At 45.6% G+C, this 25,865-nt stretch overlaps 2 protein-coding genes across 2 annotated transcripts in view; one reads left to right on the forward strand and one right to left on the reverse strand.

The window, feature by feature from the left end:
* The window catches only part of LOC144483448 (NACHT, LRR and PYD domains-containing protein 3-like), a 396,724-nt gene that overhangs the window by 206,197 nt on the left and 164,662 nt on the right, over nt 1-25,865 (forward strand). The gene's annotated exons all lie outside the window — the stretch shown is intronic.
* Nucleotides 13,720-25,865, reverse strand: part of LOC144483437 (NACHT, LRR and PYD domains-containing protein 3-like) — a 30,650-nt gene continuing 18,504 nt past the window's right edge. Inside the window, exons 5-7 of the mRNA XM_078202123.1 lie at nt 24,860-25,030; nt 18,298-18,465; nt 13,720-15,330 (exon numbers count right to left, since the gene is read on the reverse strand). Of these exons, the coding sequence (XP_078058249.1) occupies nt 15,243-15,330; nt 18,298-18,465; nt 24,860-25,030 (427 nt within the window). The 3' untranslated portion in view covers nt 13,720-15,242. The remainder of the gene's footprint in view (nt 15,331-18,297; nt 18,466-24,859; nt 25,031-25,865) is intronic.

The following is a 25,865-nucleotide window of genomic DNA, read 5'->3' on the forward strand; positions in this document are numbered from 1 at the left end:
AGGCCATCCAGTAAAAATCGTCTGGACCAGGTGTAGGCTTCCAAAGCCCAGTTCATGCCGAAGCCAGCTATGGCCAGCCGCCCACCACCCCGGACCGGGCTCTCCATCATTCGTATTTAGGATTTTGCAGCCGGAAATGAACAGGACACATGAAGCCACGGATACTCCTTTGCCTCCTGAGGAATGGAGTGAACCAACACTCTGGCAGTCGCTTCATCAGAGAGGAGTGACTGTTCGATGTGCGCCACCCATGTCAGACACTCTGTCGGCGGAACCAGACCGGTGCCGAAACACGACAAGGGAGGCATGCGGGGCGTGAAGCACTGAGGTTCTTTGGACTTAAGGTGGGAGGGTGTAATGACCTTAAGGAGGCACATGAGGTTTGTCTCTTGGTTTATCAGCTCCCTGATTGAGTTGATGATTGTCCGCTCAATCAGGGAGCCTTGCCTGTATATATGTTGAGGAGTGTCAGGGCTACTGACCATCTGGATTCTGACTTTGTACCTGAAGCACTTTTAAGAGTGGAACTAAGATTGTAAATAAAGGGAATCTGGTGAAGGGACAGCGGCCTCTGAGTAATTATTTCAACAATCAGACCTGACCCGTGATCCTGAGCAATGTGAGGTTGTAATTTTGCAAAGTGATACTCGGTGATTCACATGCGCAGGGAGAACGTAAATCTGTTCCAGCAGAGAATCCGCCAAGGCCCTATCCCCTTTAGACTCACGTATTTACCCCGATATCTCTGTAATACACACACCTTGGAACAGACACTAAGGGACAATATAGAATGGCCAGTTCACCGAACCTGCTCATATTTGGACTCTGGGGGAAAGCTGCAGGAAACCCACACTTGCAAATTCCCCACAGCCACCCAACACCATATTCGAAACTGGGACCCTGATGCGGTAAGACCGACAATATTAGGGATGAGGTCTCACCAATCACTGTATAATTAAGGCATAACATCCTTATTCGATGTTAAGTTCCTCTGATAATTAAACATATCTCTCCATCAGCCTTTTAACCCACTTTCTGAGCCTGTGTGCTAACGTCTTGCAACTTATGCACTGGAAGACCCAAATCCCTCTACAACTTGGGATTCAGCAGCTGTTCTTCCTCTAAGTAATATTCCCTTTTTGATTTTTCCTTCCAGAGAGAAGAATTTCACACTTTCCTACCTCACTCTCCACCTCCAGATTGTGCACACACACAACTCTTCTAGATCCATATTCAATCTCCTCATGCCCCCCTCACGATATGTTATCTTCCATACCTTTGTGTTAAGTGCGAATCTCGACCTCCTATCTTCACTGTCCTCAATTCAATCATCCATATAAGATGGAAAAATGTAACGTGCCAGCACAGACCTCGGACAGAATGCTGGAATCAATCATGTGATTGAAACACTGAATATTTCCATTATAATATAAGGACGAACAAGATACTTACGAACAAAGGTAACAGAGGCAGCATCACTTTGTGATGCGGAAAATAGGATTGAGAAATGTCTTGATGCTCACAGAGGCTGTAAGAATCAACGTGGACTAAAGGAGAATCACTCAACTATTGTACATAGTTCATAAACCCATGCCATTAAAAAACATGCCAGCTGTTTGCTCACAAGACTGGTGGTAATACATTAGCAGCGAGAGAGGATCAAACATAAAAATCCGGATAACTGCTCTCCAATTAGGGCGATAAAACTACTGTTTTGCCGCTGGGATCAAAGAAGGTTCCCTAAGTATTCAGAAGGTCGATATATGACCTATGTTTTAGATGATGAGGCCGCGTGCATTGCACACATTGTGCTCACACTCACAAAGTGAGTAAGGGAAATGTAAGGAGGGCAGATGGGATATTAAAAGTGTCAGGGAATGTGCAGGAAATGTCATATTGAGTACAAACTGGGACAATTGTAGATCATACACTCTGTCAGAAGAACAGAAACACGGGCTGTTGTTTAAATGCAGAGGGACTACAGAAGATTGCAGTGGAGAAGAGCTTGTTTTTTTCATTCATGGATCAGGAAATGTCATCTTACATACACAGCAAAAAATGGAATGTTGACCTTTACTCCAATAGGACTGCAGCTCACATCTCGGGAACTCCTGCTACAACAGGCCAGTGCATTGGTGAGGCCGCATCCAGAGTTGCTGCGGACAATTCCTCATATTTACATCGTAATAAACTTGCATCGCAGGCAGTTCATAGAATTTACTCGGCTGTTTCCAGGAATGACGGAGTTGTTGTCTGAGAATAAACTGAATAATTTGCGCCCATACCAATGGGAGTTTAGAGGAAAGAGAGCGAATCTTACAGACACATGTCATATTCTGACCCTTTCAATGTCATCGGATATTGTCATTCATGGGACAACCAAGAATGACGGGAAACCGTTCCAAAATAACATGAGAAAACTTCAGATTCTGTGTGGATAAAAGTATAGAGTCCGAATGTCAATTTACCAGTGATGACGAATAACAAATGTTCTTCGAGGAAAGATCAGTAAGGGGGATAAACACACTCTGATGTGGTGCAGGATGACCAGTGTGTGCTGAATTGGATATGGTGGCTGCGAGAATTCACCCCAAACAACGACAGATGTGCGACATGTTGCTCATTGGAAAATGGCCATCTTTGAGTGAATGCAGCTTCAACTTAGCACTCATGAGAAATGACGTGGAACTTTCTTTCCAACTTAAAAACAGAGCTAAAAATAGGTCAGAACAACAGGGACTTAACACAGGTGCCGTCATCTGTTTGTTCAAAACTTCAAAAAAATACTGAATAATTATGTAATTTCTAAACCCTGTGGACATTCCGCAGAGTATAAATTAAAGACTTTCTGAAAACAACTCAAAGTTTATCTGAGGCAGATTTCCACCAGTATACAGAGAAATTGACTTCTACACGGAATACAATGCATCGTCCAATAGATTGGGTCAAGAAAATATTCTATACGGTCATTGCTGTCGTTGGTGTTCCTGGTAAATCACACATCCATTGAAATTGTGTGAATCTATGTGTGAGTCTGTGCCTGCTTTTAATCTGTTCAATGTGCCATATGCTGTTCAATGTGTTATACGCTGATCTGATGCTGACCATTGTGCAGATATCTGTGATAGTTTCCCAATCGCTTGCATGATTTAATTCTGGTTCCTGCACGGAAAAGCAATCTGTGGCCACAATTCCGACCAACTGTAAAGCGATTATTTCTTGAGTCCCACAGTGGGACTGTTGAACTAGATATCAGACCACGGAAAGTTTCTGAGGGAAAGTTATAATACAGGTATCTGTGATTGTGTGTTAGATTGGCACTAATTCGAGGGGACACTGACCATGCAAAATCTGGGCTCTGAGTCACAGGGAAATTGTGCTGATTGTGACTATCAGAGCATGTGAGAATGGAACAGGAGTATTGCATTAGTACCTTCCCCACTATTCAATAAGATCACGAATGACATGACTTTTTCTCAATTCGAATTTCCTCCCGTCTGGCACTAACACTTTAGTCGTTTATTTATCAAATAAATCTACTAAAATCAGCATTGAATATATTGAGTGTCACAACAGCTACGGCTTTCTGAGGAACAGAGTCGACAGACAACTCACTTTCTGTGATTGAGAGAAATAATCTCTAAACATCCCAAAACTAAGAGAGGACTCTTCTTTTGACTTGGGACCTCCATTTGTAATCTCCCTTCCAAGAGGAGACTCCCACTTGGTACCCATCCTTTCAAGAGCCCTCAAGATCTCAAAAACATTAAAGTAAAATACCGCTGGTGCTGAAAAACAGGCATTGAAACAGCAAATGTGGAAACATCTCAACCAGTCTGGCAGCAATGGCACATTATCACATTGTTTGTGGGAGTGGAATGAGATGAGTTTGCTCAGCACAACAGGAGACCTACCGGGGAGAAGAGAAAAGCAGATTCAAGAATGAGGTTTTCCACGACTTGTGGAGAGTGGGGAATGGAAGCGGGAACAAGAGCCACGCGAGGATCTATCAGGGACAATATTGATCCAGACCCTAGTTCAGGGCCACTCGGTTACCTGGAAAGAGCAGGAAGAGGGATCCAGGGAAGTTTTGGGGAGTTTGAAATTAAAACAATTCCTGTCATCGCAGGAAAGTTCGAAGTTAAATGGTTGGTGATGGAGTTTACTTAGAGGTGGGGCCAGAACAGATGGCGAGACTTCCGTGTTATTTAAAGTTTTATTAATCCGACTGAAACTAATTACAATAGGGAAGTCAATTCTTCATATTTCTAACATTATCAATGCAAGAAGTCAGGCTATTTATTTGGCAATATGTTTCAATGTTGATGAGGTTTATTAATATTTTTAGAATTTATCAATATTTGTAAGAGTTGTGGTTTATTAATGATGGTGTGGTTTGTTGAATCAGTTGCTTTTATTAAAGTAGAAAGGAATAATGGCATTGAAAATTGTATATTGAGTCATTATGTTTACTCGCAGCAGTGTTCAAGTGATCAACTACAATGAACAGTGAACAGCAGAAGCAGCACCTCTGGAATGGGCCATCATCATCTCAGGGATAATTCGACCACAGTCAACGTTCATTCTCAGCAAAGGGAGAGGCAGAGAGAACAATTACAGAGCTCACTGTATACCGAAAAAGACAGGGATTAAGTTCAATAAGAAAAAGTAAGAAAAGATCGAGGATGTTAACATGACGAAGGACCAGATTAACTGTAGAAAGGGAAGAGAACTTACAAACAACTCAAATAAGAGAAGCAAAGAGAGAGCAGGATAAAATAATGGCTTCTTGCTGTAAGAGAATATCACAGTTTTAGTTTGAATAACAGATAGTAAGAGGACGATTGGGACGAATGGTGGGGTGGGGGGGGGGGCGGTGGATGATTTATGATTGGCGATAGAGGTCATAGTTACCATCAAATGAAGAGTTAACATTCACTTTTAAGAGGGGAGACTGCAAGTCTCAAGTACCCAATACCAACCAAGCAATCCACCTATGGGACTCATGCATCCTCAGTTTGAATTCTTATCTGTAACTCTTCCCCTCCTCCATCACCCACCTCACTGTCAGTTCAAGAAGGCCGATCACCTTCTCAAAGGCAACATGGGCTTTCACACAAAGTGTTGGCCTTCTCAGAGGCGTGCCTACGCCATTAAATAATATGTTAATCAGAGTTGCTGTGTCATTTCCATGTTCTGTTCCCTTCTCTGTCTACAGTTAATTTAATGGCGATTCTGGTCCTGCTCCGGGGGAAGTGTGACCTCTCCAGCTGCACCACTCGCTACCTGGTGGCCATGGCAGCCGGGGATCTGATGGTTATTATCTTTGAGATCATACTGCGGCGGTTCACCTTCTATTATTACCCACGGTGTTTCCTGGACTTGACACCCGTGTGCAGTGTAGTCAGTGTCCTTCGCCGTGCAGCAATAGACTGTTCTGTCTGGTTCACCGTCATGTTCACCTTTGATCGATTTATCGCCATTGGTTCCCAGAAGCTGAAAGTTAAATATTGCACCGAAAAAACTGCGGCTGTGGTTCTTGCAACAACAACCATTCTACTCTGTCTAAAAAATGTGCCTCGTTACTTTAGATATGAATCCAGGAAAATAATCAACAATGTATCTTGGTACTGTAAAAATAAGAGAATCTTTTACACTGATCCTAGCTGGCAGGGGTTCACTAACTTTTCAACAGCATTAACTCCAATGATCCCATTCGCAGTAATTCTGATCCTTAACGCTCTGATTTTCCGACGCATTTTAATGGCCAGCCGAGCTCGCAAGTCACTGAAGGGTCAGAGCAAGGGAGACAAACACAGTGACCCAGAGATGGAGAGTAGAAAGAAGTCTATTATTTTACTCTTTGCCATATCCAGCAACTTCATAATTCTGTGGTTATTCTATGTTTTATATATACTTGATGTGCCAGAACTCTTTTTAGATTACAGTGGTTTTGGTATCTTTGAGTCAGTCGCCTATATGCTGCAGAGTTTAAGCTGCTGCACAAACACCTTTATTTATGTGGCCGCTCAGCCCAAATTCAGAACAGAGTTAAAGAAAATGCTGGAATATCCGTTTGTATCGATTGCTCAGTACATTGATTGAAACAACCGTTTAAAAAAAATCCATAGGGACAGGAACATGGTGGCCCTGTGAGCAGAGATATGACAGATATCCAGCTCAAGAAGAGCAAGATGTGACATGGGGGGAGGAGGTGAGGGGAATTGTCTGCAGGAATGAACTGCATTGGAGGGATGTGCGCGGCGCAGGGAGAGAGAGAGCGGAAGAACCAGAGCTCTACTTCTACAAGGAGGTCAGACAAGGCGAGGAAAATTCGCGAAGGACAAGAGGTGAACTTGACATAACCCAGAATAAAGAGATCAGAAACAACGTCTCTCCTGAATGTATTGATTTAAACAGTTCCTAAACTTGACAACTGCGGAAAGGGAGGTTGTTAATTTCTCATTTCAGGGTATCTCCTGGACCGAGGGGGGTTTTTAGCTGTCAGCATGTTCCCGTTTCTGCGATTCTGTTCTGTGAAGAGGACAAGTGTGTGGCTTTCTACATGGCAGTAATGTTGCAGAAACAGAGAAAGGGAGAGAGGGAAAGACAAAGAAAAAGAATCAGGGAGAGAGATAGAAACGGCTGGATGTTGTGTGTTAGAGGCAGAGGGAGCGGTGAAAGCTTCGAGTGAGGTGTGGGGGGCCTAAATGGGGGAACAGGGTCTCCATTTAATTCTGAGGGTCCCGGGATTTCACTGCCCCAGCCTCACTCTGCCTCACTCTGTACCTCTGTATAAAAACTGACCACATTTAAAACGCACTCCACACTGTTGATTGCATCCTGTGGGATCTTGCTCACCACCAGGGGCTTCACTTTAAAAAAGCCATCATGCTTTTCATGAGGGACGTTTACCCTTTGAGGGACTGAAGGGATATATCCAGACTTGAGAAAATGCCCACTGATACAGAGGTGTGTGTGTGTGTGCTTGTGTGTTTTTCAGGCCGTGTGTCTTGGTGTGTTTTAATGTATGTGCGTGTGTCTGCGTATGACAGTGTTTGTGTATCTGTTTGTGTGCATGTGTCTATGTTTGTGCGTGCTGCACGTTGCTGTGTGTTTGTCTCAGTGTCAGTGTATGCATCACTGTGCGATTTGAGGGACTCCTCGACTGCTCAGGGAGACGAGAGATGAAATTGCTGGGCCTCTGACGGAAATCTTTGTCGCTTCTTTTGACACGGGTGAGGTCCCTGAGGATTGGAGGATAGCGAATGTGGTCCCGTTGTTTAAGAAGGGTAGCAGGGATAACCCAGGAAATTATAGGCTGGTGAGCTTGACGTCCGTGGTAGGGAAGTTGTTGGAGAGGATTCTTAGAGACAGGATGTATGTGCATTTAGAACGGAACAATCTCATTAGTGACAGACAGCATGGTTTTGTAAGAGGGAGGTCGTGCCTTACAAATTTGGTGGAGTTTTTTGAGGAAGTGACAAAAACGGTTGATGAAGGAAGGGCCGTGGATGTCGTCTATATGGATTTCAGTGAGGCATTTGACAAAGTCCCACATGGCCGGTTGGTTAAGAAGGTTAAGGCTCATGGGATACAAGGAGAAGTGGCTAGATGGGTGGAGAACTGGCTTGGCCATTGGAGACAGAGGGTAGTGGTCGAAGGGTCTTTTTCCGGCTGGAGGTCTGTGACCAGTGGTGTTCCGCAGGGCTCTGTACTGGGATCTCTGCTATTTGTGATATATATAAATGATTTGGAAGAAGGTGTAACTGATGTAATCGGCAAGATTGCAGATGACACGAAGATGGCTGGACTTGCGGATAGTGAAGAGCATTGTCGGGCAATACAGCAGGATATAAATAGGCTGGAAAATTGGGCAGAGAGATGGCAGATGGAGTTTAATCTGGATAAATGCGAAGTGATGCATTTTGGAAGAAATAATGTAGGGAGGAGTTATACAATAAATGGCAGAGTCAACAGGAGTATAGAAACACAGAGGGACCTAGGTGTGCAAGTCCACAAATCCTTGAAGGTGGCAACACAGGTGGAGAAGGTGGTGAAGAAGGCATATGGTATGCTTGCCTTTATAGGACGGGCTATAGAGTATAAAAGCTGGAGTCTGATGATGCAGCTGTATAGAACGCTGGTTAGGCCACATTTGGAGTACTGCGTCCAGTTCTGGTCGCCGCACTACCAGAAGGACGTGGAGGCGTTGGAGAGAGTGCAGAGAAGGTTTACCAGGATGTTGCCTGGTATGGAGGGTCTTAGCTATGAGGAGAGATTGGGTAGACTGGGGTTGTTCTCCTTGGAAAGACGGAGAATGAGGGGAGAGCTAATAGAAGTGTACAAGATTATGAAGGGTATAGATAGGGTGAACAGTGGGAAGCTTTTTCCCAGGTCGGAGGTGACGATCACGAGGGGTCACGGGCTCAAGCTGAGAGGGGGAAAGTATAACTCAGATATTAGAGGGATGTTTTTTTACACAGAGGGTGGTGGGGGCCTGGAATGCGCTGCCAAGTAGGGTGGTGGAGGCAGGCACGCTGACATCGTTTAAGACTTACCTGGATAGTCACATGAGCAGCCTGGGAATGGAGGGATACAAACGATTGGTCTAGTTGGACCAAGGAGCGGCACAGGCTTGGAGGGCCGAAGGGCCTGTTTCCTGTGCTGTACTGTTCTTTGTTCTTTGTACTTGCGTGTGTTGGTGTGTGTGTATGTGTGTGCGCACCTGTGTGTGCGTGTGAGCCCGCCTGTGTATGTGTCCCAGTATCTGTGTGTGTGCCTCAGTGTTGTGTCTCCATGTGTGTCTGTTTGTGTCTCAGTGCGTGTGTCTCAGTGTTTGTGTTTGTCTGTGTGCTTGTCTGTGTGCGTGTGTCTCTGTGAGTGCATCTCTATGCGTGTGACTGTGTGTGAGTGTGTGCGTTTTTCTAGGTGTGTGTTTTGTGTCTGTTCATGTGTTTGTGTGTGTGCATGCGTGTGTGTCTGTGTCTCAGTTTATGTTTCTGTGTGTACAGCTTTATGTGTTCCGTGTGTTTGTGTCTTCTTGTGTGTGCCTATATATATGTGTGTGTATGTGTGTGAGCGTGAGTGTATGTGTGTTAGTTTGTCTCAGTGTGTTTGTGTGTGCATGCATGTGTGCATGTGGGTGTGACGGGAGACAGAGTGAGGGAAGACAGTGAGGGGCGACTTTGAGGCATCGCACAGTGCGGGAATAATGCGAAGGGAAAAAGAGTGAGGGGAGAGAGTGAGATGGAGAGAGCAAGGCGGAATAGCGCAAGAGGAGGATAGAGCGACGGGTAAAGAGTGTAACTGGAAAAGAGTTGGGGAGAATGTGAGGGAAGAGAAAGTGAGGGGGAGAGTGAGTGAGTGGGAGAAGGGTTTTAGGGTGCGAAGGAATAGTGTGATAGGACAGAGTAAGAGGGGGAAGGAATAACGGAGTTGAGGGAGTGAGATACTGGGTAAGGGACGAGCAGATGGGAGAGAGATTGTTGAGGTGAGAGGGGAGTTAACAGAAAGCAGAATATACTGGCCAGTTTGAATTTAATCTCAATTCATGAATTCTAACTTTCTATCTGAAGGAATTCACATCTGAGGATTCCAGTTAAAAATCCCAGTGACTCTCCCACTGTGATGCTGCTGAAGATGCTGTATTTAGTAAGTGGAAGTATTATATCTCACAATGAGAAAATTAAATTTAATGCAGATTTCTAGAGCAAGCAAATCCTAATTGAGTTAAGAAGAATAAAACTGTACACAATGCTCCAGGTCTGGTCTGGCCAAGGTTCTGTGCAATTGCAGCAAGAAATCTTTACTGCTTTACACAAATCCCCTTGCGATGAAGGCCAACGGACCATTAACCTTGCTAAATGATTGCAGTCCCTGTATGCTAGCTTTTAGAGTCCCATGAACAAGGACACCCAGAACTTTCTGGACATCATCTATTTCCAATTTTGCACCATTGCATAATTACCTTGTTTCTCTGTATTTTCTACCAAAATTGGAGAACTCGACACTTATTCCCGTTATATTCCATCTGCCCTGTCCTTGCCCATTTCCACAGCCTGTCCAAATCCCGCTGAAGAACCATCACAAGTGTATGTGTGGGTGTTGTGTGTTTGTGTGGCTTCAAGGTGATTTAAACAAGTTGATTAAGTGGGCAAATACATAGGGAATGCAATGTAACGTAGATAAAAATGGTATAATGTAATTAAATGTGAATTTATCCATTTTGGATGGAGAAACGGAATGGTATAGTATTCTTTAAATGGTGACATAATAAATTTTAGAAAATTCAGAAATCAAATTCACAACAAAGTGTTGGATTGGACATGTTCAATTATAAACCCAGGATTAAAGTTCAAACATACAATATGTTCACACTCTTCATTAGTGTCCTCACAGTTACTTCCCTGCCTACCTTAATATCATTAGCAAATTTATAATTGATAGATATCGTTCCTTCATCCAACTTACAGATATAGGAACAGCAGCACAGATCATCGTTACGTATACCATTAAAAAGTGGATGGAGAAAATCACAAGGAGCACCAATCAGAGCGAGAACAGGATAATAAAAGTACTGGATAACATAAAGTGCGTATTCGATCCGTGTGTCCATCCATCTGGCTGTAGTGGCAAGGTGAAGACACACTGATAAACCCCTTTCCAATGTTGTAACATTCGCACCTATTGTTCTGAGATCCTGATCCATTGCTGTTTCATCCCAAACTATTGTTCTCAGATTCTCATCCATTGCTGAACCGTTCCAAATTATTGCTGTCAGAATTAGATCAATTGTTGTCATCTTTCAAACTACAGTTCCAATCCCTCCCATAACTCTCACTTGAGCCACCGTTTCCTGTTGCTGCTGTTACCAGTTCATAACTTATCGAGGTGACCCCCTTATTAATGAAACAATGACGCCCTCCCGTGAGGCAGAATTGTCACGAATCCATGGAGAATGAAATTAATTTCTGTCACTAAACAAACAGGTTACGTTAACCCGTTTTGATTTTTGGATTCCGGGGCTTCCAAAACAACAATGGTCAGTTGACTGTCGGTGACTAGTTTAACATTATTTAATATAGCTATTGATAACAAACAGTTTGGCTGCAGCAAATTATCTGCATTGCCGAGACAAATCGACAGTTGACAGCTGATCACTGATCCGAGAGGAGCACCGAGAGAGTGGCAAGGAATGCACACTTTGTTTTCCCGCGTTCTCCAGGCACATCATGTGTCACCACTTTGATATTTGACATCAAAACGGTATATTCCCTGAGACAGATTGGACAGCCAACCGCATTCGGGATCAGCATATTTAAATCATCGACTCTACCCACCATCATGTGCCCCCCACCCCCCAACGTCCCCTCCCACCCCCCCCCCCCCGCCACCCACCCCCCAAGAAAAATTACCATCCACTTTCCCCTTGCCCTATCGTATGTCGCCACTCAGGCTGAATCTCTAAGCCTGGTTTGTCGCAAACCTCAATCCAGACACCCATTCACAAAGGTCACCTAAAAATGGGGTGTGGGGTTTCTTTTGGAGGGGGGTCCGAGTGTAAGTGAGTTTATAGACTGGAAGTAAGATGACAGAGACTGAAAGTGCATGGGCATTAACACAAACTCGCGGAAATGTTCGACGTAGAGGAATATGAGAGGGGCGATTAATTCTGGGGTTGAATGGCAAAACGTTGGAGTGTCAATTTGAGGTGAATTGAGACCAATTGAGACCAGGATCCTTCAGCAAGATAACTGATGAGAGTTCAAATAATTAACAAAAAAAGCAGAGTCAATTGCTTCGAGATACATTGAAGTGAAATTCAATGATATTCAATCCCACCAAGGCCCTCTCCCTGACCCCATATGTTTACCCTGCGAGTCCCTCTGATATTCAGTGGCAATTGAGCATGGTCAATCATCCTAACTCGCACATCTTTGGCACGTGGGAGGAAACCGGAGCACCCGGAGGTAACCCACGCAGACATGGGGAGAATGTACAGACTCCATACAGACAGTCACCCGAAGCCGATATTGAACACGGGTCCCTGGCGCTGTGAGGCAGCAGTGTTATCCACTGTGCCACCGTGGCGCCCCTGTGAGACTGCAAATCCCAAACTTAACCGGGTGAATGGCTTCCCAAAAGGAAAACCAAATGTGAAACTTCGATTCTGCAAGGACAGAAATAATTTTTTGCAATGTATGATCTGGTACATGTAAGGAACTTAGGGGATGGTTCCGATGAGTCCATGGCATTGTTATGAAAGAAAAAACATGACCAGATTCTTACAAGGCAAATTTCAGGCAAAAGTGCAAAGCAGAGAAATATCGAAACCAAAAGTAGGAGTTCGCCATTCGGCCCCTTGAGCCTGCTCCGCCATTCATTTCGATCATGGCTGATCATCAAATTCAATATCATGATCCCCTCCCTCCTCCCCTCCCCCCCATCAATATACTTTGTCCCCTTCCACCGCAAGAGCTGCATCTCATTTCTTCTTGAAATCAGACAAAGTTTTGGTCTCAATTACAATCGGTTGTACTGAACTCCACATGTTCACCACCTTCTGGGTGAAGAAAATCCTCCTCACCTTAGCTCTGAAAGGTTTAACCCGTATCCACAAACTATGACCCTAGTTCTGGACTCCACCCGCCATTAGAGATTCTTCCGGAAACAACCCTGTCTAACGCTATTTGAATTTTATAAATTTCTCTGAGATCCCCTCTCACTCTTTTAAATTCAAGGGAATCGAATCCTAACCGGCTTAATCTCTCGTCATATGGCACACCTGTCATAGAGCCATAGAGGTTTACAGAATCGAGACAGGCCCTTGGGCCCAAATTGTCCATGCCTCCATTTCTTAAACCCCTAAGCTAGTCCCAATTGCCCACATTTGGCCCATATCCCTCTGTACCCATCTTAGCCATGTAACTTCCTAAACGCTTTTTAAAAGACGAAGTTGTACCTGCCTCTACTACTAACTCGGGCAGCTTATTCCAGACACTCACCACCCTCTGTGTCAAAAAAATGTCCATCTGGGCCCTTTTGCATCTCTTCCCTCTCACCTTGAACCTATGCCCTCCGGTTTTAGACCCCCCTACCTTTGGGGAAAGATATTGACTATCCAGCTGATCTATGCCCCTCATTATGTTATAGACTTCTATTAGATCTCCTCTAAGCCTCCTACGCTCCAGAGAGAGAAGTCCCAGTCTATCCAGTCTTTTCTTATAACTGGAAACATCAAGTCTCGTCGCATCCTAGTGAGGCTTTTCTGCACTCTTTCCAGTTTAATAATATACTTTCTAGATTTGGGTGACCAGAAACTGTACACAGTGGTCCAAGTGTGGCCTCACCAATGTCTTGTCCAACTTCAACAGTTCGCCCCAACTCCTGTATTCAATGTTCTGACTAATGCATACCCTGTGACTCCGCTGCCACACACACACTCACTCCCTCATTCCCACACACTGTAACACTCACACACCCACTACAGTATAAACTTACACTCCCCAACCGCCCCCCCCTCACCAAATACAAACTTACCCGTTCACGCACTCTCTCCCTCACTCCCACACACAGCAGCACTCACACCCTCACTACAGTATAAATTTACACTCTCCAACTCCCCCATCAAATTCACACTCACCCGCTCACAAACTGTGTCCCTCTCTCTGTCCCTCCCTCTGTGTGTGTTTTTCTGTCCCTGTGAGCATGTGTATAAGTTTGTCAGTGTGTGAATGAGTGTGTGGGTGTCAGTGTGTGCATCTGGAGGGATGTGTGTAGGATGTGCAGATGTGTGTATGTGTATGTCCGTGTGAGACAGTTTCCATGATTGTGTCTCTGTGCGAGATTATGTGTGAGATTATGCTTGTGATTGTGTGTTTTTACGTGGGGATGTCAGTGCCTGTGAGAGATTGAGATTATAAAACAGAAACACATTCCACCTTTGGAACGGAATCATGTTAACCAACCTGTGCATTTGAGATGGGAACAGTTCCAGAAATAATTGAAGCAACATTTACCGTGTGAATGTGTGTTGTGGGTTAAGGAATGGTCACCCTGCTTCAACACTGAAACTGTCCCAGATAAATATGTGGGAGCTTTTGTTGAGGTTGATAATTGGCAGGCTAAACGGGAGGGGGGCGAGAGTGGAATGAGAGAATTTGGATTCCAACTGAGCTGCTCTCTGTCTCACCGAAACCTGTGGAATTGGAAAGCAAGAGCTGCAAAAGGGGAATAGTTTGTTTGGAAATTATTTTCTGTTCGAACACGGACAAAATGTGATTAAAGGTTGTAATTGTGTCTCAAAATGTTTGTGTTTCCAATTTTCAAAGAATCAGTCTGTGAGATTGAGACAATTATCTTGGAAACGTTAAAAGAACCGTGAGCAAGATCCACTGTGTAAGATTAAACACTGACAATGTCTGACACAGGAATTACAGAGTGCAGCAGAGTTTACCCACTCCCATTCTGAATGGGATTAGTGTCTGATAACTGCACCAAATGTACACATTACAGTCTGAGATCATCCCCAACTACAATCTCCAGACAATATCTCCCATAGGGAATGAGGGAACAGAGTTCATGTACAGTGTCTGGTGATAAAAGGATTAATTCACCAGCCGGGGTTCCTGCTACAAACTCCAATCCCTGTCAATATTGTTCAATATTCACGCTGCAGTAACCGGTTCTCAGATACAGACATGGGACTTGAACTTGTCTGAGGCTCACAGAGAGCAGCGCCTGCAGTAGCTGGGAGCCACCAGCAGATGGTGGCATTGTGTCACTTTAATCACCAGATAGTGAAAGAGGTTCTGAGGAGAGGCTGGTGGAGCCTTTAATTCATTCACAGAGACAGAGAGGAAACTCTGACAAGATTGACCAATCTGCCCTCTGCTGGGTACTGTCAGAATCACACACACACTGTTCTCTCTCTGGAGAATGATCTCTGCTGCTCCATTTTGAAAGGAGGTTGAAGACTCTGTTGCTGAGAACACTGACAACACATTGCTGCTTAAACAATGGTTTGCAGCAATCTTTCCTTCAATGTGGAGACTAAAACTACAACAGTTTTCCAGCTGGGAAACCAGGTAAGCAGGGAAATCAGTGCCAGGCTGGAGGGGCTGATGGAATAGGGAGGGAGAGGGGCAGGAATGAAGGGTTTGGAAGGAGCTGTCGAAGATCTTCACAATTCAGGATTTCACTGTAACCGGTGGAGCAGCAATGTTTATAGATTGAAATGTTCACATTGTCACTGTCAGTCCCGGTCTGGATTCCCGCAGCGACTTCAGCTGTCTCTCTCCATTTGGACTGAACTGATTACCGAGCAGCCTGGAACAGAGTAAAGATGAAACAGGAATTAAACAACAGAGTAAATAACAGGAGACTGGAGTTAATGGGACAAATCTTCTGGTCTCTGGATCGCCAGAGACCAGACACACATCCGAAGATGAGCATCGGGACCCTGTGGATGTCCCGACGCACTGATCTACCTGGGAATTGTCCCAGAGGTATTAACTACTATTGGGGAACTCCCCTGCTGCAGTTAGAGTCAGATACTTGGGACAGATCCACAAAGTTTACCTGGATAGTTACTCAGGTAATGTTAGACAGCTCACCACCTGGGCTAATACCTGAATAGCACACCCGAGTCCCCCAATCACTTCCCACTGATCCCCATACTCCACCTCCCACAATCTGACTAGACCCACTCATAGAGTCTCAGAGGTTTACAGCATGGAAACAGGCCATGTGGCCCAACTTGTCCATGCCACCCTTTTTTTAAAAACACCCGAAACTACAGTTCCACCCATATAGACTCAGTGGCTGAACCCTCGGATATATCCCCCCTCAGTACGGCCGTGATGCTTTCCCTAATCAAAAGTGCAACTCCCCCTCCTCTCTTACCTCCTGTTCTATCTTTCCGATAGCATCTGTACCCTGGAACATTGAGCTGCCAGTCCTGTCCCTCCCTTAGCCATGTTTCAGTAATTGCTATAATATCCCAGTCCCATGTACCCATCAATACCCTGAGTTCATCTGCCTTGCCCGTCAGGCCTCTTGCATTGAAATAAATGCAGTTTAATCTGGACTTCCCTTGCTCTCTGTCTTGCTTCTGTCTGATCCTAGGATTACTGACACTGCCTTTACTAATTAATGTGCTCTCTTTAACTTCCGTGCTGTCCTCAAACTTCTCTTCTGTCTCCCTACTGCTTTGGATCCCACCCCCCTGCCAACCTCGTTTAAACGCTCCCGAGCTGCTCGAGCAAATCTCCCCGCCAGGATGTTAGTCCCCCTCCAGTTCAAATGTAACCCATCCCTCTTGAACAGATCAGCCCTTCCCCAGAAAAGATCCCAATGATCCAAAAATCTAAATCCCTGCCCCCTGCACCAGCTCTCAAGCCAGTCATTCATCTGCCTAATCCTCCTATTCCTACTCTCACTAGCACGTGGTACCGATAGTAGTCCTGAAATTACTACCTTCGAGGTCCTACACGTTAGCCTTCTGCCTAACTCTCTGTATTCACATTTCAGGATCTCATCCCTTTTCCTACCTATGTCGTTGGTACCAATATGTACAACGACCTCTGGCTGCTCACCCTCCCCCTTCAGAATGTCCTGCAATCGCTCAGAGACGTCCTTGACCCTGGCACCAGGGAGGTAACACACCATCCTGGAGTCTCGATTGCGGCCACAGAAACGCCTGTCTGTGCCTCTAACTAGCGAGTCCCCTATTACTACTGCTCGCTTGCTCTTTGCCCGACCCTGTCCCACAGCAGAACCAGCTGTGGTGTCACAGGCCTGGCTACTGCTGGTATCTCCCCCTGACAGGCTATCACTCCCGTAAATCATCTCTCCCTCCCCTCCAGCCCGACTACCTCCCACTAGCCCTTGAACAAATCTGACTAAACCTCCCAACTTGGCCTCATCCGTCCCAACCTCTCCTGACCTGACACAGAAACATGGAAGATAGGAGCAGGAGGAGGCCATTTGGTCCTTTAAGCCAACTCCACCATCCATCACAATCATGGCTGATCGTCCAACTCAAAAGCCTAATCCTGCTTTCTCCCCATAACCTTTGATCCGGTTCGCCCCAAGTGCTGTATCCAGCCGCCTCTTGAATACATTCTTGGCTATATCTCTGACTTAAACGGATTACTCAAGAAGCAACCCCAACCCACTACTCTCCAAAGCTATAAACCAATCCCAACCCCCGACCACGCAACCAAATCTAACTAGACACCCAACAACATTACCAACTCCCAGCCACCATCCAAACTGCTGATTAACCCTCCAACCCAACACAACACAACACGACCACCCTCCAGACACCCAAAACTAATCCTTGAACCTCTCCTCAGCTCCCTGACGAACCATTCATCCAGCGACACACCAACCCATTCACTCCCACAATCAACTAACACTTATGGAGCTCCCCGGGGTCACTGTGCTGTAAATAAGGTGTGCTCGCTCTACGTGACTCCACTCTGCTCTGATGGAGATCGCCGGGGTCACTGCTGTAAATAGGGTGTGTGTTCTCTATTCCTCAACTCCACTCTGCTCTGATGGAGCTCCCCGGGGTCACTGTGCTGTAAATAGGGTGTGTGTTCTCTCTTCCCCAACTCTGCTCTGATGGAGCTCCCCGGGGTTACTGTGCTGTAAATAGGGTGTGTGCTCTCTCTTCCCCGACTCTGCTCTGATGGAGTTCCCCGGGGTTACTGTGCTGTAAATAGGGTGTGTGCTCTCTCTTCCCCGACTCGACTCTGATGGAGTTCCCCGGGGTCACTGTGCTGTAAATAGGGTGTGTGCTCTCTCTTCCCCGACTCTGCTCTGATGGAGTTCCCCGGGGTCACTGTGCTGTAAATAGGGTGTGTGCTCTCTCTTCCCCGACTCTGCTCTGATGGAGTTCCCCGGGGTCACTGTGCTGTAAATAGGGTGTGTGCTGTCTCTTCCCCGACTCTTGTCTGCTCTGATGGAGCTCCCCGGGGACACTGTGCTGTAAATAGGGTGTGCGCTCCCTCTTCCCCGACTCTGCTCTGATGGAGCTCCCCGGGGTCACTGTGCTGTAAATAGGGTGTGTGCTCTCTCTTCCCCGACTCTTGTCTGCTCTGATGGAGCTCCCAGGGTCGCAGTGCCGAAGATTCTGGGAGAAATATGCAGCAGTTTCAGGTTGGGAGAATTTTTAAACATACCGACAATCTGCTTACCATTGCTGCTGCTTGGAAGATTCAGGCCCATTTATACTTTAAATCCATTTATATTTTAATTGTTACACTAAAAATTAACACAAACACTCACCAGATCACCTCCAGACTGCTGCAGGTCAGTATGAGGCGGCGGAGAGCAGGGACAGATTGATCTGTGAAGGAGTTTGATCCCAGGTCCAGAAACCTCAGTGACTGTTTTGTACAGAGAGCGGAGGCGAGATCCTCAGCACAAGAATCTGTGGGAGCGTTTTCTTCCAGACTGGAGACCAGAGAGAGGAATAACAGGAATCAGGCTCAATCCCCAGTGTTTTAAATAATACTGTTAATAACAATAATAATGTATTGTATCACACATTCCAAAAACACAACCTGCATTTCTGTAGAATGAGGAAATACTCAATGCTGAAAATGAAATATAAATAAACTGGAAATGCTCAGCAGGTTCACTAAATACATGTGAAGAGAGAAACAGGGGTAAAGTTTGAGCTTCCATTGGAACTGGGAACGGGCAGTGAATTGACAGGTTTGAAGTGACAGCGGTGGGTGGCTGGGGAAGAAACAAAGAAAGGACAAACTGGAATTACAGGAGTGATTAAATGATAAAAGTGATGATGGGACAGGACCATAATCACAGAATCCCCATGTCCTTAATCGGAGTGGCTCGGGAGGGACATGGGATGGTCAGTGGTTTGGGAATGCAGTTTGTGGTGAGGTTGAAGATAATGGCTGTGATTTTACCAGAAGCTCTGAAGTCCCAGCATGGGGATTGGAAATGGATGGTGTGTCCGTGTGGGCAGGATAGGCAGAGTTATGACGGTGATATTGTCAGAGGTGGACAATTAACGGCTGGCAGGCAGGGGGAGCTGCCCACTGAGGCAGCCTGGGCACGGGGCAGTCCCGGTTCAGGCAATGCTGGCACCATCTCCAAAGGCAGCAGGACTTTCAAACACAGCAGCTCTGGAGGGAGCAGCGAGGGAGCTCTGCTTACTGAATGAAGGACTGAAATGTCAGAAAGCAGAGCAAGGCTTGCCCCCCGCCCCCTCCCTGGAGGGGCTCCTCCCGGCTGCTCAGGCTCGGAGGGAGGTCCTGTTCCCTCAGGATGGGAGGAGATTATCCCATCGGTACAAGCCAGTCTGGATGGAGATTGCTGGGAGGTGAGCAGGTTTCAGACACGTGGTTACAGAGTGGAAAAGGATCAATGTCCTGATGTGTTCTGCCACGGTGAGTGCAGCACAGCCTGATATGTGAATAAGGATGAGAGGGAAATTGTGGAAAGAACATCTCCACCCAGACACTGGCAATGCAAAGGACTTGCAGAATGTCACTGGCTGTCCTGTCTGGAGACAATACACATCTCTGTAACCTGTGCTTAATGCTCCCTTCTCTCACATTATCTGTCTCTTTAAGACCTGGTTGGCTGTAGGGATTCACATTCTAATCAGTATTCTGGAACTTGATTTTGTGTCTCTGTGTCCTGTTTGAGAGCAGATTTCCACTCCATCTGACGAAGGAGCAGCGCTCCGAAAGCTAATGGTATTTGCTACCAAATAAACCTGTTGGACTTTAACCTGGTGTTGTTAAAACTCTTACAATGCAAAGGCAGCAGCATTGACTGTCAGAGACATGTCCGTTAGGCTGGCACCAGCATAGGCTCGAGCAGGGCTGACCAACATATTCACTGGGCAAACACACGTCAATGTTTTTCTCACTCAAGGGGCCGATCAGTAAATTTCAGAATGATAAAGTTTGGCACAGCAGAAATTTCAATTAAAAACTAAACTGAGATATGAAAAGAAACAACTTGCTGAGCACAATAATGAGTAATAAATAAAGATGATTATTAGAGTTTAATCCTCATCAATCACAAATTGTTTCTCTCCCACATTTGCTGCAGATTGGCTCAAAATCCTATCAGCAGCAAACATGGGAAAGAAACGGGATGTGATTGGAGGAGCAGCTCCATGCAGATTCTTCCATTCAAACTGAACTGTGTGACTGAGATTCTGGAAACTCGCTCCGGGGACCGCATTGAGGGGCTTCGAGGGTCACATTCCCCCCTTGGTCCACACGTTGGACAACCCTGGGCTACTGCATGTGTTTGATGAGTGAGTAACAGTTTATGTGCTTGGAAAGAAAGCAAACATCATCAGGGAATGAGTGAAGAAGAGTGGAGACGTCCAGGTCTTGCCATCCTTACGCCAATGGAAGATGAAGTGCTGGATCAGGAAGGCCTGGGGGCAGAGTGGGTCATTACTGCTGGTGAGATGCGTTGAGTGGGTGGCCTAATGAATGGGCACAGGAGAGCGTCTGGTGAGGACAAAACATAGAGCTTGTTTATCCATCACTGGTCACAGAGAGCAGTCTGAAGGACGTATTGGGATAGGAACAAAATACCTCGGAACAGCAGAAGGCCATTCAGCCCCTCGAGCATACTCTATCACGGCTGATCTAATTGTAGTCTCAACTCTTTTCCCCGTAACCCTTGATTCGCTTCTCAATCCAAAATCATTCTTAACTCAGCCTTGAATATATTCAATGACTCTGCCGCCACTCGTCTCCAGGGAAGAGAATTCCACTGACCAGCCACCATCTAAAAAAATAAATTTCTCCTCATCTCAGTCGTAAGGGACTGACAATTACATTTTAAAATCTGTCCCCTTGTTCTGGTCTCTCTTTCAAGAAGAAACAGCCTCTCAGCAACCACCCTGTCTCATCCCCTCAATGCGATCACCTTTTAATCTTCTGCACTCTTTCATAGATATTGCTCCAATCTGCTCACATTTCCCTTGTAAAATAAACCTCTCCATCCCAGGAATCAGCTGAGTGAACTTTCTCTGAACTGGTTCTAATACAATTCTATCCTTTTTTAAGTAAAGAGCTCAACACTGTACACATTACTCCAGTTGTGGAGCCTCCCTGAGCCTCTCCACATCCCCTTGAAACATCTTTGCATCCTCCTCACAATTCAGATTTTCACCTAGTTTTCCATTATTCGCAAATTTGGAAATATTATATTTGATCCCCACATCCATATCATTGATATAGATTCTGAATAGCTGAGACCCAAACACTGATCCCTGCCGTACTCCACTAGTTAGAGGCTGTCAACCCAAAAATAACCCATTTATTCCAACTCCTTGTTTCTGTCCACTAACCAGTTCTCAGTCCATGCTGGTATATTCCTCCCAATCCCACGTGCTCCAATTTTCTTTATAAACTCTTGTGTGTGAATCATGCAACTATAGAATCCCTAGTGTAGGAATCGTCATTCGGCCCATCGAGACACACTGACAGAGTAACTTACCACGGTCCGCTCCCCATAAACTCACTAATTTACTGGGGCTAATCCACCTAACCTACATATCTTGGGACACTAAGGGCAATTTTACCATGGCCAATCCATCTACCATCCATATCTTTGGAGTGTGGGAGGAAACCGGAGCACCCAGAGGAAACACACACACACACGGGGAGAATGTGGAAACTCCACACAGTCACCCAAGGCTGGAATTGAACCCGGGCCCCTGGCTGTGATGCAACAATGTTAACCACTGTGTCACCGTGCCAGCCTTTCATAAATCCATGTTGGCCCTGTCTAATCCTGCCATTAATTTCGAAGTGTTCTGTTATCACTTCCTTTATTATAGATTATTATAGGATTTTCCATACCATCAATGTCAGACTAATAGATCTGCAGTTGCCCGGTTTCCCGTAACCCCACATATTTACGCCGCTAATCCACCTAACCTACACATCTTGGACACTAACGGGCAATTTAGCACGGCCAATCCACCCAACCTGCACAGTTTATTTGGACTATGGGAGGAAACAGGAGCAGCCGGAGGAAACCCACACAGACACGGGGAGAACGTGAAAACTCCACAGACAGTCGTCCAAAGCTGGAATGAATCCTGGACCCTGACGCTGTGCGGCAGCAGTGCCAACCCCGGTGCCACATCTTCACTTAATCTAATACACTCCTTGAATTCGCAACGGCTGGAACACTTCTGCTGCTCTTCTCCAAATGAAAGGAATGTATTTTTGTTGGAAACGCCACACATTTGCACATCACCATGTCTCAAAACAGCTTGTTTTGTGATTGTCACTGGAACGTGCTTCTCCAGGAAATTGCTTGAATAGATTCTTTGAACTAATCTTCTATTCAACTTTTGACAATTTGATTCTTGCAAAAGACCTAATTCAGAAGCGAATTATACAGTAAATGGAAGAACCCATCAGAACATTGACCTACAGAGGGATCTGTGTGTACAAGTGCACAGAAAGTGACAACACAGGTGAATGAGGTGGTCAAGAAGGCAGACAGCACGCTCGTCTTCATCGACTGCAGCATCGAGTATAAAAGTTACAAAGAACAAAACAGCACAGGAACAGGCCCTTCGGCCCTCCAAGCCCGCGCCGCTCCCTGGTCCAAACTAGACCATTCTTTTGTATCCTTCCATTCCCACTCTGTTCATGTGGCTATCTAGATAAGTCTTAAACGTTCCCAGTGTGTCCGCCTCCACCACCTTGCCCGGCAGCGCATTCCAGGCCCCCACCACCCTCTGTGTAAAATACATCCTTCTGATATCCGTGTTAAACCTCCCCCTCCTCACCTTGAACCTATGACCCCTCGTGAACGTCACCACCGACCTGGGAAAAAGCTTCCCACTGTTCACCCTATCTATGCCTTTCATAATTTTATACACCTCTATTGGGTCATCCCTCATCCTCCGTCTTTCCAGTGAGGACAACCCCAGTTTACCCAATCTCTCCTCATAACTAAGCCCTTCCATACCAGGCAGCATCCTGGTAAACCTCCTCTGTACTCTCTCTAAAGCCTCCACGTCCTTCTGGTAGTGTGGCGACCAGAACTGGGCGCAGTATTCCAAATGCGGCCGAACCAATGTTCTATACATCTGCAACATCAGACCCCAACTTTTATACTCTATGCCCCGTCCTATAAAGGCAAGCATGTCATATGCCTTCTTCACTACCTTCTCCACCTGAGACGTCACCTTGAAGGATCTGTGGACTTGCACACCCAGGTCCCTCTGCGTATCTACACCCTTTATGGTTCTGCCATTTATCGTATAGCTCCCTCCTACGTTAGTTCTACCAAAATGCATCACTTCGCATTTATCTGGATTGAACTCCATCTGCCATTTCTTTGCCCAAATTTCCAGCCTATCTATATCCTTCTGTAGCCTCTGACAATGTTCCTCACTATCTGCAAGTCCCGCCGTTTTTGTGTCGTCCGCAAACTTACTGATCACCCCAGTTACACCTTCTTCCAGATCGTTTATATAAATCACAAACAGCAGAGGTCCCAATACAGAGCCCTGCGGAACACCACTAGTCACAGGCATCCAGCCGGAAAAAGACCCTTCCACTACCACCCTCTGTCTTCTGTGACCAAGCCAGTTCTCCACCCATCGAGCCACCTCCCCCTTTATCCTATGAGATCCAAGTTGGCAAGTGATGTAACGGCCGTATGAAACTTTAATAAGGCCACATTTGTAATATTGCTTGCAGTTCTGTTCGCCACACTATCAGATGGATGTGGATGCTTTGGAGAGAGTGCAAAGAAGGTTTACCAGAATGTTGCCTGATCAAGGAGGGTTAAGGTATGAGGAGAGGTTGGATAATCACGGATTGTTTTCACGACAAGAAGAGAGATTGAGAGGTGACCTGACAGAGGATACACAATTATGAGAGGCATCGACATGGTGGATAGTCAGAGACTTGTTCCTCGTGTGGAATGGTCAACTACAAGAGGGCACAGGATGAAGGTGAGATGGGAAAAGTTTGGGGAAATGTGTAGGATAAGTTTTCACACAGAGGGTGGTGGGTGCCTGGAAGGCACTGCCAATGGAGGTGGTGGAAGCAGGCACGTTCCCAATGTTCAAGGTGTATCTTAATAGACACATGAACAAGAGACGAACAGAGGAACAGAAACCTCGTATGGGTAGTAAGTACTGGGTCTGAATAAGGATTAGGAGTCAGGCTTGGTGGGCCGAAGGGCCTGTTACTGTGTTGTTTGCTTCTTTGTTCTTCTTTGTACATGGAGATTAAAATCGCCTGTGATTATTGCAGTATGTTTTTACACGACCCCATTACTTTTCCTGTATACTTTGTCAGAGATTCTGAATATTGTTAGGGGCGATTAAATGATTCCCACAAGTGATCTTTTAACTTTGCTAATTCTTTTCTCTACCCAAACTGATTCTGCATCTTGATCATTGGAACTAAGTTCACCTCTCACTACTGTACTGACATCTGTTACTAACAGCGAGACTCCACCACCATGTCCTGTCCTCCATTTACTGTCATCTATTCACTCTCCCCCTTTTCACAAATCAATGGATGTTGTGTCCGGGGAGAGCTGTGCACATCTGAGGAGGAGGAGAGGACCTCAGAGGGTGAACCGTAACATTATTCCCCCACTCCCTCAACATAAGGATCTGTGGGACTGACATCCCATTGCTCAGGGATCAGAGAGAGAAGCAACAGGAGTCAGAGGAAAAACACTTTTCCTTATTCATAACTGACGCCAATAGTAATGGGCAGTGTTTTTTATACAAATACCAGTGGTGAAATTATATTGTTGAATATTCAGTTATTATAAACACAATCTCACACAGTCTGCTACTTACTGCAGTTTCTGTATTTTACAGTCCGGATTCCTCAGAGCCACAGACAGCAGTTTCACTCCAGAATCTCCCAGGTTATTGGAACCCAGATCCAGATATATCAGTGAGCGGTTTGTACTGAGAGCAGAGGCCAGGTCCTCGGCACAAGAATCTGAGAGATCGTTACCTTGGAGACTGGAGATCAGAGAGAAAAAAATAACAGGAATCAGGGTAAATCCACAGTGTTTTTAAGAATAAGATGATTAACAATAATAATGTACAGCGCGGGACATTCAAGAAACACAACTTCAGTTGAAACAGGAGGCAAAATTCGATTGATGCTGTAAATCTGAAAAATGAATAAATATGTTGGAGACTCTCATCAGGTCAGGCAATATCTGTGAAGATAGAAACAGATTTAGTTTCAGTTCAATTCGCGAAACTTAGAAATTGGAAATAGCGGTGAATTAAATTGTTTTAAGTGACAGGGAGCTGGGGATGGGCGGGTGACAAGGAAAGAACAAAATGGAAGTGCCAGACTGATTAAATGACAAAAAGGACGATGGTGAAAGGGAAGAGCACAGGATTCCCATGTCCTTACCCTGAGTCACAGGGGGGGGACATGGGATGGCAAGTGGCTCAGGAATGGAGTGTGTGGTGGGGTTGAAGATGATGCGACAGAAACCTTTTTCACACTGCCAGTGGTTCGGGTCTGGAACTCACAGCCGGGAAGTGTGGTGGAGGTCGGCTGCATCGAAGCAGTCAAAAAGGAATTAGATGATTATTTGAATATAAAGAATGAGCGAGGATACGAGAAAAACGCTGGAGAATGACTCAAATTCCTAATGCTAAGTTGGTGAGCTGGTACAGACACGATGGGCCAAATGGCCTCATTGTGCACCGTAAGAATTCTGTGAAGATAATGGTTGGAAATGTATCGATATTTTAACTGGAAGTTGGTGATGTTGCCGTGTGGACAGTGTTAGCAGCCATAGTCCTCAATAAAATGTTAATACTGATAGGCAAAGGG

This window comes from Mustelus asterias, unplaced genomic scaffold, assembly GCF_964213995.1.
Source record: "Mustelus asterias unplaced genomic scaffold, sMusAst1.hap1.1 HAP1_SCAFFOLD_69, whole genome shotgun sequence".
NCBI lineage: Eukaryota > Metazoa > Chordata > Chondrichthyes > Carcharhiniformes > Triakidae > Mustelus > Mustelus asterias.